The 20,213-nt window shown below is 40.7% G+C and overlaps 1 protein-coding gene across 4 annotated transcripts; it reads left to right on the forward strand.

The window, feature by feature from the left end:
• The first annotated feature begins 998 nt into the window (after window positions 1-998).
• Window positions 999-18,719, forward strand: LOC129823070 (WD repeat-containing protein 48-like). 4 transcript variants are annotated; one of them, XM_055881787.1, is made up of 19 exons: window positions 999-1,089; window positions 7,823-7,963; window positions 8,402-8,480; window positions 10,439-10,521; window positions 10,827-10,956; window positions 12,032-12,120; window positions 12,604-12,726; window positions 12,966-13,190; window positions 13,721-13,795; window positions 14,006-14,108; window positions 14,716-14,813; window positions 14,949-15,056; window positions 15,167-15,263; window positions 15,385-15,477; window positions 15,714-15,819; window positions 16,039-16,126; window positions 16,493-16,569; window positions 16,743-16,938; window positions 17,191-18,719. In XM_055881787.1, exons 1-19 carry the CDS (start codon window positions 1,042-1,044, stop codon window positions 17,284-17,286), a joined length of 2,055 nt encoding a protein of 684 aa, XP_055737762.1. In that variant the 5' UTR covers window positions 999-1,041; the 3' UTR covers window positions 17,287-18,719. The 4 variants fall into 4 exon arrangements, with proteins under 4 accessions (XP_055737762.1, XP_055737765.1, XP_055737763.1 ...); XM_055881790.1 differs by having other exon boundaries at window positions 12,625-12,726; XM_055881788.1 differs by having other exon boundaries at window positions 8,405-8,480.
• The last annotated feature ends 1,494 nt before the right edge of the window (window positions 18,720-20,213 follow it).

Raw genomic sequence — 20,213 nt, forward strand, 5'->3', positions numbered from 1 at the left:
AGTTACTAGTTACCTGTCCAAAATTGTAATCAGTAACTTTTGGATTACCCAAACTCAGTAACGTAATCCGATTATATTCAGTTACTTTTCGATTACTTTCCCATTAAGCGGCATTAGAAGAAGACAAAAATGTATGTTACCAATTGAACTACATCTATTGCAGGATAAATCAATGTTAAAGTTTACATATCTGTCCATATATGGATGTTAAATGTTACTTTATGGGTTGGTTATGTAGGCTTCTTCTAACCCATCGCTTTCTATTGCATATAATAATATGATTAAATTATATCATTACATGAATATATATACTTTATAAGTCCAAAAATGGATGTAGCTAATACAGATTGCCCCTTTAAGTCTATCAAAAGTGTGCAAGTTTGAGCATGTAGCTAAATGAGAGAGCAGCAGTGTGATTCACATCAATGCGCTATGTAGATATCAATATTAAGTGATATCCGTATCGCCATAGACTACACCACTGCTCTCATCCGTACTTCCAAGCGTTTATTCAAATTGGATAATATTTGGATGTCGACAGCAGTCACACCATTGGAAGACATAGCTTGGACTGTAGCCTACAAAAGCCTATTCCTGCTCTTTTCCCGCGATCCATCAATTACATTTGGTGTTTAATCATAGTGGTCTCTGACTTGTGGTCAGACACGCTCAATTGGAATAATTTGGGCTTTGTTTTCAATGCTGATTTGAATGTCATAGAGAAAACAGAGAAGTGTCAAATATTTTTTTCTCTCACAAACATCCTTTCTGAATTTAAAAATAATCCTCGAAGTAAATCATCTAGTTTTTCAAAGGTATCTGTAATCTGATTACAATCTGGTAACGTAACGGATTACAGTTACCGTTACTCCCAAACCCTGATTGTGCGTATCCTGTATGTTTGACTAAAATACCACTTCAAACTGAAATTTGATCTTGAAACGTGAACATTTTAGAAATAGGCGGGGTTTATGACTTTGTGGCTGTGGTAACTAGGGACAACCGCCTTCTGGAAGTGACGTCGAGCTGTCATCATGTAAAATGGCGACTCATCACAGGCAGAATGCTGCTGGGCGGAGAAAAGTCCAGGTAAATCACTAATGTATCTATCTTGTCATGCAGTTGCGTGCAGAGTAAAGATTTTTCAATTTTCATTCATACACGATACTTAACCGCGGAAATGTATCTTTTGCCTGCTCATCCATCGATGTCTTCGAACCCTCAACGTGTGGCGGGCAAGTGCCGCCGGTCACTCCTCCCTCGGCTCTGGCATTACTAGCAGAGAGCTAGCTAGTTTAGCTTGCTGTTACTCAATAAATTCTGCTGGCCGCTGCAAATTACTCAATTCGGTTGACCGAGACCGTGTCTCGTGTTTAATGGGTTGTCAAGGGATTTGCACGTGAACGTGCGGGGTTGTTATTTCAGCTAACTAGAGACATTGAAGATTTCCCCCGCGCCCACCCTCACATCACGAGCTAGCTGGTTAGCTAGAAATCACATCCCCTTTAGCTAGCTAGCAATGTGGTATGCAACCAGTTTACGAATGATGGCATGCAGTATGTTCAATGATGTTCAACAAGTTAGTGTCCTTGTCCTCTGATACAATATGATTTACTCTGTATCCATTCAATAATGTTAGTTTGTATGTACATTCAAAGTATTCACACCCATTGACGTTAAACTTATTTTGTTATTACAAATTGGGATAAATGGATTTAGTTGTCTTCATTTTAAGGATCTACACAAAATATTATATTGTCAGTGTAAGAAAAATGGTATTAAAAATATTAATGAAATATATATATATTACATAAGTATTCAACCCCCTGTGTCGATACATGTTAGAATCTTTCTGGGTAAATCTTTAAGAGTTTTACACACCTGGATTGTACAATATTTGCCCGTTATTTATTTATTTTTTTCTCTTCGAGCTCTCTCAAGTTGGTTGCTTTGTCAAGTCCATTTGTCAAAACTGTAACTAGGCAACTCAGGAACATTCAATGTTGTCTTGGTAAGCAACTTCAGTGTATATTTGGCTTTGTTCTAGGTTATTGTCCAGCTGAAAGGTGAATTTAACTCCCAGTGTCTGAAAACCAGACTGAACCAGGTTTTCCTCTAGGATTGTGTCTATTCATTTTCTATCCTGAAAAACTCACCAGTCCAATACATTACCAGTGTTTACAAGCCATTTATGACACTTGATTAGTTTCAGTTTTAACACGGATTAGTTTCCGTGTTAGTGAGCATTTCTCCTTTGCCAAGATAATCCATCCACATGCCAGGTGTGGCATATCAAGAAGCTGATTAAACAGCATGATCATTTCTCAGGTGCACCTTGTGCTGGAGACCATAAAAGGCCACTCTAAAATGTGCAGTTTTGTCACAACACAATGCCACAGATGTCTCAAATTTGATTTGAAGTTCTGAGGGAGTGTGCAATTGCCATGCTGATTGCAGGAATGTCAAACAGAGCAGTTGCCAGATAATTGAATGTTCATTTATCTACCGTAAGCCACCTCCAACATTGTTTTAGAGAATTTGCAGTATGTCCAACTGGCCTCAACTGCAGACCATGTGTAACCACGCCAGCCCAGGACCTTCAAATCAAATTTTATTGGTCACATACACATGGTTAGCAGATGTTAATGCGAGTGTAGCGAAATGCTTGTGCTTCTCGTTCCAACAGCGCAGTAATATCTAACAATTCCCCAACAACTACCTAATACACACAAATCTAAAGGGGTGAATGAGAATATGTACATATAAGTATGTGGATGAGCGATGGGTGAGCGGCATAGGCAAGGTGCAGTAGATGGTATAAAATACAGTATATACAGTTGAAGTCGGAAGTTTACATACACTTAGGTTGCTGTCATTAAAACTAGTTTTTCCACCACTCCACAAATGTCTTGTTAACAAACTATAGTTTTGGCAAGTCGGTTAGGACGTCTACTTTGTGCATTACACAAATAATTTTTCCAACGATTGTTTACAGACAGATTATTTCACTTATAAGTCAGTGTATCACAATTCCAGTGGGTCAGAAGTTTACATACACTAAGTTGACTGTGCCTTTAAACAGGTTGGAAAATTCCAGAAAATGATGTCATGGCATTAGAAGCTTTTGATAGGCTAATTGACATACATTGAGTCCATTGGAGGTGTACCTGTGGATGTGTTTCAAGGCCTACCTTCAAACTCAGTGCCTCTTTGCTTGACTTAATGGGAAAATCAAAAGAAATCAGCCAAGACCTCAGAAAAATTATTGTAGACCTCCACAAGTCTGGTTCATCCTTGAGAGCAATTTCCAAACGCCTGAAGGTACCACATTCATCTGAACAAACAATAGTATGCAAGTATTAACACCATGGGACCACGCAGCCGTCATAGCACTCAGGAAGGAAACGCATTCTGTCTCCTAGAGATGAACGTACTTTGGTGTGAAAAGTGCAAATCAATCCGAGAACAATAGCAAAGGACATTGTGAAGATGCTGGAGGAAACGGGTACAAAAGTATCTATATCCACAGTGAAACGAGTCCTATATTGACATAACCTGAAAGGCCGCTTAGCAAGGAAGAAGCCACTGCTCCAAAACCGCCATAAAAAAGACCGACTACGGTTTGCAACTGCACATGGGGACAAAGATTGTACTTTTTGGAGAAATGTCCTCTGGTCTGATGAAACAAAAATAGAACTGTTTGGCCATAATGACCATTATGTTTGGAGGAAAAAGGAGGCTTGCAAGCCGAAGAACACCATCCCAACCGTGAAGCACGGGGGTGGCAGCATCATGTTGTGGGGGTGCTTTGCTGCAGGAGGGACTGGTGCACTTCATAAATTAGATGTTATCACGAGAAAGGAAAATGATGTGGATACATTGAAGCAACATCAGTCAGGAAGTTAAAATTTTGTCGCAAATGGGTCTTTGACGCAATGACCCGACGCATACTGCCAAAGTTGTGGCAAAATGGCTTAAGGACAGCAAAGTCAAGGTATTGGAGTGGCCATCACAAAGTCTTGACCTCAATCCTATAGAAAATGTGGGGGCAGAACTGAAAAAGTGTCTGCGTGCAAGGAGGCCTACAAACCTGACTCTGTTACACCAGCTCTGTCAGGAGGAATGGGCCAAAATTCACCCAACTTATTGTGGGAAGGTTGTGGAAGGCTCCACGAAAACATTTGACCCAAGTTAAACAAAGTATAGGCAATGCTACCAAATATTAATTGAGTATGTGAACTTTTGATCCACTGGGAATGTGATGAAAGAAATAAAAGCTGAAATAAATTATTATCTATTATTCTAACATGTCACATTCTTAAAATAAAGGTGTGATCCTAACTGACTTAAGACGGGGAATTTTTACGAGGATTAAATGTCAGGAATTGTGAATAACTCAGTTTAAATGTATTTGGCTAAGGTGTATGTAAACTTCCGACTTCAACTGTACATGTGATATTAATAATGTTTACATATCTTACATTACTCAAGTGACATTATTTAAAGTGACTAGTGATCCATTTATTAAAGTGTCCAGTGATTGGGTCTCAATGTAGACAGCAGCCTCTGAGTTAGTGATGGCTATTTAACAGTCTGATGGCCTTGAGATAGAAGCTGTTTTTCTATCTCGGTCCCAGTTTTGATGCTTCTGTACTGACCTCGCCTTCTGGATGGTAGCAGTGTGAACATGCAGTGGCTCGGGTGGTTGGTTTACTTAATGATCTTTTTGGCCTTCCTGTGACATCAGGTGCTGTAGGTGTCATGGAGGGCAGGTAGTTTGCCCCCGGTGATGCGTTGTGCAGACCGCACCACCCTCTGGATAGCCTTGCGGTTGAGGGCGGTGCAGTTGCCGTACCAGGCTGTGATCTGTAAAAGTTGTCATGGTTTTAGGTGACGGGCAAAATTTCTTCAGCCTCCTGAGGTTGAAGAGGCGCTGTTGCGCCTTCTTCACAACACTGTCTGTGTGGGTGGACCATTTCAGTTTGTCTGTGATGTTTACGCCGAGGAACTTTAAGCTTTCCACCTTCTCCACTGCTGTCCCTTCGATGTGGATATGGGGGTGGTCCACATCCGGCTTCTTCACCTGCTCGATCGTCTGAGACCAGCCACCCTGACAGCTGATGAAACTGGGTATGCACAACTGAAGAATTTCTAAAACGGTCTCGGGGAAGCTTATCTGGGTGCTCGTCGTCCTCACCAGGTTCTTGACCTGACTGCAGTTCAGTGTCGTAACCTTCGATGGCCACTGTCACGCTGGAGAAGTGTGCTCCTCACGGATTAATCCAGGTTTCAACTGTACCGGGCAGATTGCAAACAGCGTGTATAGCATCGTGTGAGCGAGCGGTTTGCTGATGTGAACAGAGTGCAGAGAGTGCCCCATGGTGGGCTTATGGTATGGGCAGGCATAAGCTACAAACACAATTGCATTTTATCGATGGCAATTTGAATGTACAGTGATACCGTGACGAGATCCTGAGGCCCATTGTCGTGCCATTCATCCACCGCCATCACCTCATGTTTCAGCATGATAATGCACGGCCCCATGTCACAAGGATGTATACTAGAGGTCGACCGATTTATGAGTTTTCAATACCGATACTGATTAATCGAACAATTAAAAAAATATATATATTTGTAATAATGACAATTACAACAATACTGAATGAACACTTATTTTAACTTTATATAATACATAAATAAAATCTCTTAGTCTCAAATAAATAATGAAACGTGCTCAATTTGGTTTAAATCATGCAAAAACACAGTGTTGGAGAAGAAAGTAAAAGTGCAATATGTGCCATGTAAAAAAGCTCATGTTTAAGTTCTTTGCTCAGAATATATGAAAGCTGGTTGTTCAATATTCCCAGTTAAGAAGTTGTAGTTATAGGAATTATGATGCGTCGACTATTTCTCTATAGCATTTGTATTTCATATACCTTTGACTATTGGATGTTCTAATAGGCACTTTAGTATTGCCAGCCTAATCTCAGGAGTTGATAGGCTTGAAGTCATAAACAGAGTTGTGCTTCAAGCATTGCAAAGAGCTGCTGGCAAACGCAGGAAAGTTTGAATGAATGCTTACGAGCCTGCTGCTGCCTACGACTGCTCAGTCAGACTGCTATATCAAATCATAGACGTAATTGTAATATAGTAAACACACAGAAATACGAGCCTTTGGTCATTAATATGGTCAAATCCGTAAACTACACTGCTCAAAAAAATAAAGGGAACACTTAAACAACACAATGTAACTCCAAGTCAATCACACTTCTGTGAAATCAAACTGTCCACTTAGGAAGCAACACTGATTGACAATACATTTCACATGCTGTTGTGCAAATGGAATAGACAACAGGTGGAAATTATAGGCAATTAGCAAGACACCCCCCAAAACAGGAGTGATTCTGCAGGTGGTGACCACAGACCACTTCTCAGTTCATATGCTTCCTGGCTGATGTTTTGGTCACTTTTGAATGCTGTCGGTGCTCTCACTCTAGTGGTAGCATGAGACGGAGTCTACAACCCACACAAGTGGCTCAGGTAGTGCAGTTCATCCAGGATGGCACATCAATGCGAACTGTGGCAAAAAGGTTTGCTGTGTCTGTCAGCGTAGTGTCCAGAGCATGCAGGCGCTACCAGGAGACAGGCCAGTACATCAAGAGACGTGGAGGAGGCCGTAGGAGGGCAACAACCCAGCAGCAGGACCGGTACCTCCGCCTTAGTGCAAGGAGGTGCACTGCCAGAGCCCTGCAAAATGACCTCCAGCAGGCCAGTTCGCAACGAGCCAGGCGGCCCAAACTGTTGCATATACCCTGACTCTATGTGCAATGAATGCAAGAGAAGTGACACAATTTCCCTAGTGAATATTACCTTCAAACATGAATTTCTTTTAACTAAATATGCAGGTTTAAAAAAATATATACTTTTGTGTATTGATTTTAAGAAAGGCGTTGTTTATGGTTAGGTACATTGGTGCAACGATTGTGCATTTGTTAAATCATCACCCGTTTGGCGAAGTAAGCTGTGATTCGATGATAAATTGACAGGCACCGCATTGATTATATGCAACGCAGGACAAGCTAGTTAACCTAGTAATATAATCAACTATGTGTAGTTAACTAGTGATTATGTGAAGATAGTTTTTTTTTATATGAAGTTTAATGCTAGCTAGCAACTTACATTGGCTCCTTGCTGCAATCGCGTAACAGGTGGTCAGCCTGTCATGCAGTTTCCTCGTGGAATGCAATGTAATCTGCCATAGTCGGCGTCCAAAAATGGCAATTACCGATTGTTATTAAAACTTGAAATCGTCCCTAATTAATCGGCCATGACGATTAATCAGTCGACCTCTAATGTATCGCCAGACATGCCACCCTTTGAGCATATTTTGGATGGTCTGGATCAACGTGTACGACAGCGTGTTCCAATTCCCGCCGATATCCATAGACTTCTCACAGCCATTGAAGAGGAGTGGGACAACATTCTACAGGCCACAATCAACAGCCTGATCAACTCTATGCGAAGGAGATGTGTCGCGGCCCAAACCAATCAATGAGGCTAATGGAGGTCACGCCAGATACTGACTGGTTTTCTGATCCACGTCCCTACCTTTTTTAAGGTATCCGTGACCAACCGATGCATGTTTTCCCAGTCATGTGAAATCCATAGATTAGGGCCTAATGAATTTATTTAAATAGACTCATTTCCTTATATGAAATGTAACTCAGTAAAATCAATGTCAAGGATTCACCAGAAACAATCCCAATCCATCTTCATTTTGTTATGTGGTTCAAATTGCACTCATATCCAATTCTCTGTGCAGGTATCCTATGTGATTAGGGATGAGGTGGAGAAGTATAACCGCAATGGGGTGAACGCCCTGCAGCTCGACCCGGCCTTGAACCGCCTCTTCACAGCTGGCCGAGACTCCATCATTAGGATATGGAGCGTCAACCAGCACAAGGTAACCTGTCCGTCACCTACACACTTAATCTGTCAGGATGCCATCCTATCTTGACCCTTTGAACCCTTTCACTCTAGGTCACACTGTGATAGTTTCCGCTAAATAACACAGCCACAAAGTCAGATTCCACAGCCATAAAGTCAAAATGTGTTGATTGCTTGCATCCTATCACTTTTTCCCCCAGCTGTATTGGAGGAGAGACTCCAAGGTCCTGCCCCTCTGACTTTCTTCTCCAATATGGGGGAGATGTGAGGTGTCAAGTAAAGAAAAATTGAGAAAGAGCTTATATGTCAGATGTATAGATGTACAGACCAATATCCATGGTCAATGTTCGAATGAAAAGCGCCAAGCTTTTTGTTGTGCTGTTATTGTAATTGATTGTCATAGAATACTTGCATAAACCCACTGATATTGCAGCATAAGTCTTATTTATTGCAGCAGGACCCGTACATTGCATCGATGGAACACCACACGGACTGGGTCAATGACATCGTCCTCTGTTGCAATGGGAAGACATGTGAGTCAGTGTGACTTGTTAAGCCCGAGTTTTAAGTTCTCTGAGAAATTCTCTGAGAACAGAGCCCTACCCGTCAGAATGGATAGCCTATATTTTTTATTATTAAAAAATGATCACTGAAACACAACTACATTTTAGGACATATCCATCACATGCAAATTGGCAAAACCGTTTTATGGATATTTGCTTGTACAGTGCCTACAGAATGGATTCACACCCCTTGACTTTCCACATTTCCTTTGTTACAAAGTGGGATTTAAATGGATCTAATTGTAATTTTTTGTTAACGATCTACACAAAATACTCTGTCAAAGTAGAAGAAAAAAATCTATAATATATTTTGGATTAAAAGTATTGAAACTCCTGAGTCAATACATGTTAGAATCACCTTTGGTAGCGATTACAGCTGTGAGTCTTTCTGGTTAAGTCTCTTAAGATCATTGCAAACCTGTATTGTAGAATATTTGCCAATTTATTTTATTTTTTTAACTCTTCAAGCTCTCTCAAGTTGGTTGTGGATCATTGCTAGTCAGCCATTTTCAAGTTTTGCCATAGATGTTTTTACGTAAACTGTAACTAGGCCACTCAGGAACATTCAATGTTGTCTTGGTAAGCAACTCTAGTGTATATTTAGCCTTGCGTTTTAGGTTATTGTCCTGCTAAACGGTGGATTTGTCTCCCAGTGTCTGTTGGAAAGCAGACTGAACCAGGTTTTCCTCTAGGACTTTGCCTATGCAAAGTCCTTATCCTAAGAAACTCCCTAGTCCTTGCCAATGACAAGTATACCCATAACATGAACAAAATATAAACGCAACATGTGTTGGTCCCATGTTTCATGAAGTAAAATTAAAGATCCCCCAAATTTTCCATCAGCACAAAAAGCTTATTTCTCTAAAAATGTTGTGCACAAATTTGTTAACATCCCTGTCAAGAAAATCCATCCAGGTGCGGCATATCAAGAAGCTGATTAAACGTCATAATCATTGCACAGGTGGTGCACCTTGTGCTGGGGGCAATAAAAGGCAACTCTAAAATGTTTTGTCACACAACACAATGCCACAGGTGTCTCAAGTTTTGAGGGAGCTTGTAATTGGCATGCTGACTGCAGAAATGTCCACCAGAGCTCTTGCCAGAGAATTTCATGTTTATCTACCATAAGCCGCCTCCAACATTGTTTTAGAGAATTTGGCAGTACGTCCAACCAGCCTCACAAACGCAGACCATGTGTAACCACGCCAGCCCAGGACCTCCACATCTAACTTCTTCACCTGTGGGATTGTCTGAGACCAGCCACCCGGGCAGCTGATTTAACTGAGGAGTATTTCTGTCTGAAATAAAGCCCATTTTGTGAGGATAAACTCATTATGATTGGCTCGGCCTGGCTCCCCAGTGGTTGGCCTTGCACCATCCAAAGTGTCATTTATAACTTCACCACGATCAAAGGGATATTCAATGTCTGCTCTTTTTTCATCTACCAATAGGTGCCCTTTGCGAGGCATTGGAAAACCTCACTGGTGTGTGTAGTTGAATCTGTGTTTGAAATCCACTGCTTGACTGAGGGTCCCACATGATTATGTGTGGGGTACAGTGATGGGGTAGCCATTCAAAAATCCTAAAGTTATTTAGGCTTGCCAAAATAGAGGTTGAATACTTATTGACTCAAGACATTCCAACTTGTATTTTTATTTAATTTCTGAGAACATAATTCCACTTTGAGATTATGGGGTATTGTGTGTAGATCAGTGACACAAAATCTAAATTTAATCCATTTCAAATTCAAAGTCAGGTGGTGTGAATACTCTCTGAAGGCCCTGTATATATTTTGAATGTTTTTGCAGTCTGGTACAGTTAAGCCTGCAAGCCATTTTTATAAATAAATTGTCATCTTGTCGCTTTTTAAAGCCATATTACCTTTTCCTATTGTTCCTGTGTCTGAATAATCTCACTCTGTATTCCAGTGATATCTGCTTCCTCAGACACCACAGTGAAAGTCTGGAATGCGCATAAGGGATTCTGCATGTCCACATTGCGAACACACAAGGTAAGCAATACCATACTGTATACTGATAGCTCCAAAATACCACACCTCTTATCCCATTTCAAGTGTCATCACAAAGGCCTGAATGCTATCTTGAGATAAGTACCCATAACTTCAGTGTTCACACATCTTCGTTTGAGATCAATGCATATTTAAAGCGAAAGTTACGATGCAACTTTATTTCTCTACAGCTGCATTAGATTTAGCATGCACATTTCAAGATATGTGCTTCAGCCTAATTGGAACCAAAATCTAATTTTAAAAGCACTGAGACTTGGAATCAAAACGCTATGGTTTTGTCTGTACAGGACTATGTCAAAGCCTTAGCCTATGCCAAGGACAAGGAGTTGGTGGCCTCAGCTGGGCTGGACAGACAGATCTTCCTATGGGACGTCAACACACTAACAGCACTGACTGCCTCCAATAACACCGTCACCAGTGAGTATGCTCTCTCATCTGGATCATGTTCATTCAGCACCAAACTGAAAAAAAGGACTAACCGGGGGAGGGATTACCTGGGCTCCAATAAGAAATGCTAATTTTATTTTCCTCTTGCAAAATGTTTTCAAATGTTTTCTATTGCATGCCTTAATGAACATATCTCAGCTAGCATGTTATAGGCACACTCTGGACTGAGTATTTTAAATGTTCACTGGACTACTTGGAATATACTGTACAGACATAGATAGATGTACTGTATATCTGGAGGAATCGCTCGTTGAAGATGATATCTGTGTTCGAATGCTCATACTAACCTCACTAACCTACTATTTGTGACGTAAATTGAGTATGTAGTAGGCTTGTTGGTCATAATATGGATATAGTTAGTATGCCAAAAGTTTCCAGATGTCGTACTAAATTCACCAAAATACGAAGTATACAAGCAGTAGACACACTTTCTGTGCATAATGCAGTTCTTCAGAAATGAGCAGGTCTTCACAACATTTTCAGATTTAAAGACGCAGCCGAAGTCCGACGAGAGCGGATACAAATGAATTGCTTTAACTACTTATGACAAATGTTAAGAAAATGTTGAGCAATGTAATAAAGTACTGCCTTTTCAAATAACTTACGTTACACCTTAAGTTGGCTGACAATTTGTTAGCCACACTAGCCTTACAAACAGCATATAATTACAGCAGTTGCTTGTATGTACCGTTATGTTAGCTAGCTACCTAAAGGTAGTTGGCTACTAATACATCAAACTTGCCAGTATATTAACTATATACTATCTAACTACCCAACGTTTATTGACTTGATTATTCACGTCATTCTTAGCTAAGTGGTATAGTCGTTGTGCGTTCTCAATTGACATTGTTAATGTAGTTGTAAGATGTCTAGCTAGTATATACGCATTAAGTATGTAGTATACAGTATGTTAGTATGGGTATTCGAACACTGCTAATGTCCTCAAGTACACATCAATTTGAATGATGGGTATCTTTAAGTGCCACTGACTAACCAGAAGTCTGAGTCAGAGTGTTGTAACTATGCTGTTATTATCTTCTCCCAGCCTCCTCACTGAGTGGGAACAAAGACTCCATCTACAGTCTGGCTATGAATCAGATGGGCACTGTCATTGTGTCAGGGTCCACCGAAAAGGTGGGTTCTTAAATCACATTTGTATTGATATATTCTTAATGTTTCCAGTGGTGTGATGACATTTGGTATAATACTTCCAGCTAACTGAAGCTGATTTATTTTACTGACATTTTCTAAAGTGAGATGTGTTAAAATGGCTGCTTTGAACCTTTAATCTCAATATCAAATAATTTATGGGTAACAATTAAGTACCTTACTGTGATTGTTCAATTAAAATTGTCAAAAATTAAACAAAAATAGGTTCTTAGCAAAGAGCAATTTCTGGGAGTGGTCTGAATGGGGAGGGGAAAACTAGCTGTTATTGGCCGAGAGGTTTGGAACTCTCTTTCTCATTGGTCTATTAACTAAATTACTGCCAGTTTTTGTTGGTGGCACACACCATGAACGAGTGTGCCACCAACAAAAACCTTAACATATGTTTTTTAATTTTTTGGTTTGGCAATTCGAAATTAACTATGTTTTTTTCCCATATACCTCATAAAGAGTGAATGTGTCCTTTTAAAGGTACTGAGAGTTTGGGATCCTCGAACCTGTGCCAAACTGATGAAGTTGAAAGGCCACACAGACAACGTCAAATCATTACTGCTAAACAGGGATGGCACTCAGGTAAGGATGGCCCTTAAAAATCTAATCTTGTCGCTCACCTTTAAAAATGTCAGCCACTGGTACTCTTTTGTGGAAGCCTTATTTTTCATATAGGAACAAAGGACTACATTTGGGGAAAAAAATACAATTTGGAGTATTTCTGGAATCAGCAGGGAATAAACTGCGAGGGAAGCCTCCAACCTGAAATTTTCAACTGGGATTTCGCCTTCCTAATGTTACAGCTCTCTTTTCCCGCCCAGTGTCTCTCGGGCAGCTCAGACGGGACCATTCGGTTGTGGTCGCTGGGGCAGCAGCGGTGCATCGCCACCTACCGTGTGCACGATGAGGGCGTATGGGCCCTACAGGTCAACGAGGCCTTCACACATGTCTACTCTGGTGGCCGCGACCGCAAGATCTACTGCACCGACCTGAGGAACCCAGAGCTCCGTATGCTCGTCTGTGAGGAGAAGGCCCCCGTCCTCAAGGTGAGAGGGGTGTGGTTACTGGGATACTCTGAGCAAAGGACATGCTGGGAAATGCAGTTGTAGATATTAGGCCTGGATGTTTATTGGAGTGAAGTATTTTGAGCCCTATACAGTCCAGTCATAATGATACAATGTTTTTTCTTATCTCAGCCTTAAAGGCCCAGTGCAGTCAAAAATGTGTATTTTCCTATGTTTTATATATATTTACACACTATGAGGTTGGAATAATACTGTGCAATTGTGAAAGTGATGATAATGCCCTTTTAGTGTAAGAGATGTTTGAAAATACCATCTGAAATTTCTGCCTGTTTTGGTGGGATGGAGTTTTGGCCTGCCTGGTGACATCACCAAAATTCTTGCTTGAGAAATTGCTCTTTGCTAAGAAGCTATTTTTATTTATTTTTTACAGTTTTAATTTAAAACAAACATAGTAAGGTACTAAATTGTTACCAAGAAATGATTTGAAATTGAGCTAAAACCGGCTGCATTGGACCTTTAAGTGAAGGCTGCTCTGTGTCTCCCTGGTTCAGATGGAGCTGGACCGCTCAGCTGACCCCCCCACGGCCCTCTGGGTCTCCACCACCAAGTCCACCGTCAACAAATGGGTAAGTATCATAGCTGGAGTGGAACAACAGGTTTTATGAGTAATTGATGTGTTAATATTACATGGAAGTAGAATTATACTGGATATAACACAAGTAGAAACAAATAATTCCGTATAGCCTATGTGTCTCTTCTAAGAGAACCTTGTGTCTGTATACTTTTAATGCAATGTTCACTCCCTGATTTATGTTTCCTGTCATGATTCATTGCAGTCTCTGAAGGGCATTCACAATTTCCGAGCATCTGGAGATTACGACAACGACTGCACTACTCCCCTGACGCCTCTCTGCACACAGCCCGAGCAGGTTGTTAAAGGTAAACATTTAACTTCGTAAGTCTCCCAGTCTTTGTATTGCAAATTCTGGTATTTAGAATATGATAGATATTGTACACTGAGTGTACAAAACATTATGAACACATGCTCTTTCCATGGCAGACTGACCCGGTGAATCCAGGTGAAAGCTGTGATCCCTTATTGACTTGTTTAATCCACTTCAGTCAGTGTAGGGGAGGAGACAGGTTAAAGAAGGACTTTTAAGCCTTGAAGCAATTGAGACATGGATTGTCTATGTCTGCCATTCAGAGGGTGAATGGGCAAGACAAAAGATTTCATTTTTGTAGCAAGAACTGCAACGCTGCTGGGTTTTTCACGCTCAACCGTTTCCCGTGTGTATCAAGAATGGCCCACAACCTAAAGGACATCATCCAACTTGACACAACTGTGGGAAGCATTGGGGTCAACATGGGCCAGCATCCCTGTGGAATGCATGTGACACCTTGTAGAGTCCATGCCCCGGCGAATTGAGGCTATTCTGAGGGCAAACGGGGGGGGTGCAATTCAATATTAGGAAGATGTTCTTAATGTTTTGTACACTGAACGTTCTAGGCATAAATGGGTGTCGTGTGTATTTCTGTCCACTAGGCGGAGCCAGCATTATTCAATGCCACATTCTGAACGACAAGAGACATATACTAACCAAAGATACCAACAACAACGTTGCATACTGGGATATTTTAAAGGTGCGTGCCCATTGCCTTCTGTGTTTTACATTTGGGTTTTCTGCCATCTTTCGTCTCTCTGCCATCTTTCATCTCTCTGCCATCTCTCCATCGTTTGCCATTTTGTTTGATTGAATACCTCTTGTCCTCATTCAGGCGTGTAAAGGGGAAGACCTGGGGAAGATGGAGTTTGACGAAGAGATTAAAAAGAGGTTTAAAATGGTGTATGTGCCAAACTGGTTCTCTGTGGATCTTAAGACTGGGGTAAGATGATCCTGCCTTCTTTTTTTTTACATTGTAACGCTTTGGACAGTAATAGCAATAGGTAGGACAGTGATTTGCCTTCATTTTAATGCACAAATTCCGTTGAGTAGATGTTGACCATCACGCTGGATGAGAGTGACTGCTTTGCTGCGTGGGTGTCGGCCAAGGATGCAGGCTTCTCCAGTCCTGATGGGGCTGATCCCAAATGTGAGCGCTTTTTAAAATGAAATGTACTGCCTTGCAAGATCAAGTGGACTTTTTACCCACACAAAGTGAATATGGTCCCATATGTGCAGTACCGTCCGTATAGAGTGGTCTTCTCTTCTAGTGAACCTGGGTGGACTGCTGCTGCAGGCCTTACTGGAGTATTGGCCCCGGACACACGTCAACCCTATGGATGAAGAAACCGAGATGAACCATGGTGCGCTGTTACACACACACACACACACGCACTTGCAAAAAAGGCATTTCACTGTACTTGTGCACCTGACATTAACACTTGAAAAACACACTTACACATACAACTGTAATAATATGTATATAATAATAATATAAAGTATAATACAGGCAGCCTTTGATATTCTTCTGACATTATTGAGTTGAATTAAATCTCAGTGATAGTGTATGTTCTGATGGTGTGTGTGTGTGTGTCTTCAGTGAACGGGGAGCATGAGAGCAGGATACAGAAAGGTAACGGCTACTTCCATGTTCCCCCTCACACGCCAGTCATCTTTGGAGAGGCAGGGGGAAGGACCTTGTTCAGGTAAAATACACAGCATTAGAGTACATGAAAAATGAACATTTTCCATCCATGCTGCTGAAGTCTGTGCTAAACCGCCCTGTCATAGTCAGACATGGTTGGAAATAGTACTGGTTTTCGTTGAAATACTGTACCTAAGCGGCGCTCAATCAAGCTTTTTCCGGTGTAATGGAATAGTCCCAGAAGTGCAAACCCCACCCACCCGGCCCTCTCTTTCTCCAGGTTGTTGTGTCGAGACTCAGGTGGTGAAACTGAGTCCATGTTGCTCAACGAGACCGTGCCACAGTGGGTCATCGACATCACCGTGGATGTGAGCTCTCGACTTATTATTAATGATAAATATAATACATGTACAGTCCCAGTCAAAAGTTTGGACACACCTACTCATTCAAGGGTTTTTCTTTATTTTTACTATTTTCTACATTGTACAATAATAGTGAAGACCTCAAAACTATGAAATAACACATACGGAATTATGTAGTAACCAAAAAAGTGTTAAACAAATCAAAATATATTTGAAATTCTTCAAAGTAGCCACCCATTGCCTTGATGACAGCTTTGCACACACCTCCGTGACTGGTACTGTATATATATCTTCTAACATTACAGTATTATTGCTAATTGTGTAGCGTTGATACAATATGGTTCTCATGTATGATTCTTCCCTGTGATTTAGAAAAATATGCCCAAATTCAACAAAATCCCATTCTACCTCCAGCCTCATTCTTCCTCTGGTGCAAAAACCTTAAAGAAGTAAGTACAACATTTTGTACGACAATCTGTTTTTCTGTTCCTATTATTGTTCTTTGTTCATCCTTCCCTGCAAAACACATTTTCCTAATGGTATCATTTCACTTGAACTATTTATCTCACCTATCAATGTTCTAAACTTGCAGTTATGTTCCAACGTTGTGGTTCTTCCGTAGGGACCGTCTGTCAGCCAGCGACATGCTCCAGGTGAGGAAGGTGATGGAGCACGTATACGAGAAGATCATCAACCTGGACAACGAGTCTCAGACGGGGGCCTCGGGGAACAACGACAAGCCCAGCGAGCAGCAGAAGGAGGAGGAGGACGTGGCCGTGCTGGCCGAGGAGAAGATTGAGCTGCTCTGTCAGGATCAGGTACTGTATAGCTTACTGTACAAAAACCCTACCTCTTCAAAGAGTATCTTAAACAATCCCTCCCTTTTCTAGCTCTGACTTTGCTGATAGCTACTTCGTTGAGGGAAAGTGTACTTACTATGCCTGTGATATGAAGTTATCCCACCTAGCTATTTTCAGATGAATACACTAACTGTAACTCCACTCTGGATAAGAGCGTCTACTAAATGACTAAAATGTATTCATATATGTCCCACTTTTCGTTGTCTGTAGGTATTGGATCCCAACATGGACCTGCGGACGGTCAAGCATTTTATCTGGAAGAGCGGCGGAGACCTAACCCTTCACTATCGGCAGAAGTCCACGTGAGGTCACCGGTGTCATCTTGTGCTATCCTGACCACCACCACCACCTTCCTCTGGCACCAAACATGGACTGTTCAAACTCATCCAACCAGATCCATGTGTTAGTAACACAAACCTGTGCTCAACGACTCCTTGTTAGAGCCTATAACCTCTCAGAAAGCATTTGTTTGGTCCGTAGCCAGAGTGTCACACAATAATCACTGTTCTCCAATCAGCCAGAACACACAAGGAGAAAGGAGGGTAACTATTGTTACTGTGTACAGTGAATGGACTGAAGACATTTCCAGGGCATTTTAAGGTTCTTTGTCATTTAGGTTTTATTTTATGACGTTTCCTTGCCTCCTTTTATTTATTTTTTCCTTTTTTGTAAGTAAGATTTTTATTGACATGCCCATCTTCCGAGAGAGAAGGCGTGACAACCAGTTTGAGAAAGTCACTATGCTTGGGGGTTCACTTTGTGACATGAGTATGTTTCAGTTTTTGTTGGGGTCTCCACCCCATACATTCCTAGAACATGCTTGTTTCCGACCACCTATCACCACCCTTCATCCTCGTCCATGGTTAGGAAAGGGTTTATTGAGGAACATTTTCTGGATAGTCAGGCGACCATTCAAACCAATCAAAGACATGACGATGTTTATTGTATGGCTTGTGTGATATTCCTCCGTTACCTCAGTTTGGCAACTGACTGATATATTGAAAGCTGCTGTGCGAAGCTTCTCTCACCAAATGGACACATACAAGTACACATTCCCCATACTGTCTCTTTAGCGAACACTGTTATTAAATTACTGAACCTATCTTTCTTTTTGTAAATAGACTGTCATATTTTATAGGCAACTTGGCACAAGTTGTACTTCTGATCATCAGGAACATTATATTTCCTTTTTTTTAGCAAACCTATATTATTTTCAAAAGGGTGCTTTCTCATGTAAAAAAAAATCAATCAATCATTAAAATCACAAATGTCAAGAAGCAACAGGTATGTTCGATTTAAAGGACCCACTGAATCAGGATGTTTATAGGCTACTGTACTGTATTTGAGAGCAAAGCTAAATTGTTGTCATTGGCATTACCCATGACAGTCTGCTGCTAAATCGGCCTATATCCATTATACACTGACAAAGTTTATGGGGGGATATTCGTGAGGAAAGTGGAGATTCCCAAAACGTTTTTTTTTTTTTTTATGCCAACGAAATGAAGACTGCTCTCAAACTCCAACAATGTGAATTTCACAGTGTTATAGCAAATGTATTATAATAAAGAATTTATTTGGTTTTAATCCTAAAGAAACTGGTTGTTGAATAATCTCTACATTAAAAAAAGCTACTAAAGAATGATATGCCTCTGTATCCACAATCGCTTATCGAAGTGCTGATTGTAATTTAATTTATGTTGTGGGTGCATAAGCGCTTAATAAATTAGCCAAAATGACAATGAGAATAACATGCTTTTGAATTTCAGAGGAAGATGAATTGCATTGATCAGAGACTTAAGATCAGAAATCACATTGCCGAATTCCAGTACACAAAAGGCTACCACTTGCAATGTGGAATATGATATTTGTCATGGAATACAAATGCTGCTGGAAGCAGGAGTGCAGTTGTCATGGTCTGAGCTCTGTCATCTGTGGGTCTGTACATCTGCAAGTATGTGTAAATGCTCAACTATACAGTATGTGTATATATAAGACATTTCTTGCAATTGTATAGTCATCCCTGAAGCTCTCTTGATCTATATCTCCAGATTGTTTCCAGGGAGCCCATCAGGGACGATTTATTTCTTGAACATAATTACAAATAATTTGTAGACTGCAAATTGACAGCAAGAAGTCCAAACAGATATAATATTTGAAATTGGGGCCACGGCCGCCAATTGGGGAACCCTGCATGGTTAGATCTGACCACCAATTATTTATATATACACTAGATGACAAACCGGGAGCTGTTTTGAAGCCAACGTTGCTCCATCTTGGCACTCCCCCATCAATGTAGAAAATATTTTGGAAGCTATAGAAATGCATTTTTTAACATCTACATTTGTTTTTGCCATGTTTATTCTATTACAGACAACTTAATAGGCTTGGGCAGTATACTGTATACCAGGGGTATTTGGAAAAAGCCACAGGAAGGTTTTTCTATACTATAAATACCATCAAAACTATTCATTTTGAAGTTTTTCTATAAATGTGAATATTTTGAGACATTTTTAGTTATTACCTGTTATCAACTTGTGCAAAACCTTAGATTGCGTTCATTTCATCTGTCAAATTATTTTAAATTATTACGTTTACGGTAGTTCCCCAGAACAGTTGAGCCAGTCACGTGTTTGTTTGTAAATAGCACAATAAGAGAACGCATGCTGGTGAGGCCATAGCGTTCTATCAGTGAGTCTGTTGTGTGGCGCACGAGTTGATGAAGTTACGCTTGCATGCAATTCACTAATAAATGTTTGCCATCAGATATCTCATAATTGCTTTCTTCCAGAAGTCAAAGAGCTCTGGATGAGGTATCTGTACAGCTGTCTTTTGTTTTTATTGTGCTTCCTACTAGCGTTTAGATTTTTTGTCTCCGTTATTTTCCCATCTGGTCCGTGTACACATGCTGCTCTTTCTTCAGAAAAGCATGCATGACAACTTTGTTCATTTGCACAATGTCTCTCATTCACTGTCGCTTATAAATGTCAACACTCGCCGAAAATGACATTCGGTAGCGCCTAGCTATGCTTGTATAACTTTATGAGCTGGATGTGCTTGTCTTTGCAATTAGTTCATGTTCGTTTTCGCTCGTTAGCCTTTAGCTAACAGCATCTGTGATTTCGCTTTTAGTTAGTGATAATTTTGTTAGCATTCTGGTAATAGAGGCCCAATGGGCTTTTCTTGCATTTTTAGCGCCCCTTGTGTGCTTTGCTGGGAATACCGTAAATCCCGGT

This window comes from Salvelinus fontinalis, chromosome 25, assembly GCF_029448725.1.
Source record: "Salvelinus fontinalis isolate EN_2023a chromosome 25, ASM2944872v1, whole genome shotgun sequence".
Lineage (NCBI taxonomy): Eukaryota > Metazoa > Chordata > Actinopteri > Salmoniformes > Salmonidae > Salvelinus > Salvelinus fontinalis.

Excerpts from the sequence above, each read along its gene's own strand:
- LOC129823070 (XM_055881787.1), top strand. The coding sequence starts at position 1,042 with ATGGCGACTCATCACAGGCAGAATGCTGCTGGGCGGAGAAAAGTCCAG. Across the intron at positions 15,057-15,166 it reads CTGTGGATCTTAAGACTGGG|ATGTTGACCATCACGCTGGA; the intron begins GTAAGATGATCC and ends TCCGTTGAGTAG. Across the intron at positions 15,820-16,038 it reads GGGGGAAGGACCTTGTTCAG|GTTGTTGTGTCGAGACTCAG; the intron begins GTAAAATACACA and ends CTCTTTCTCCAG.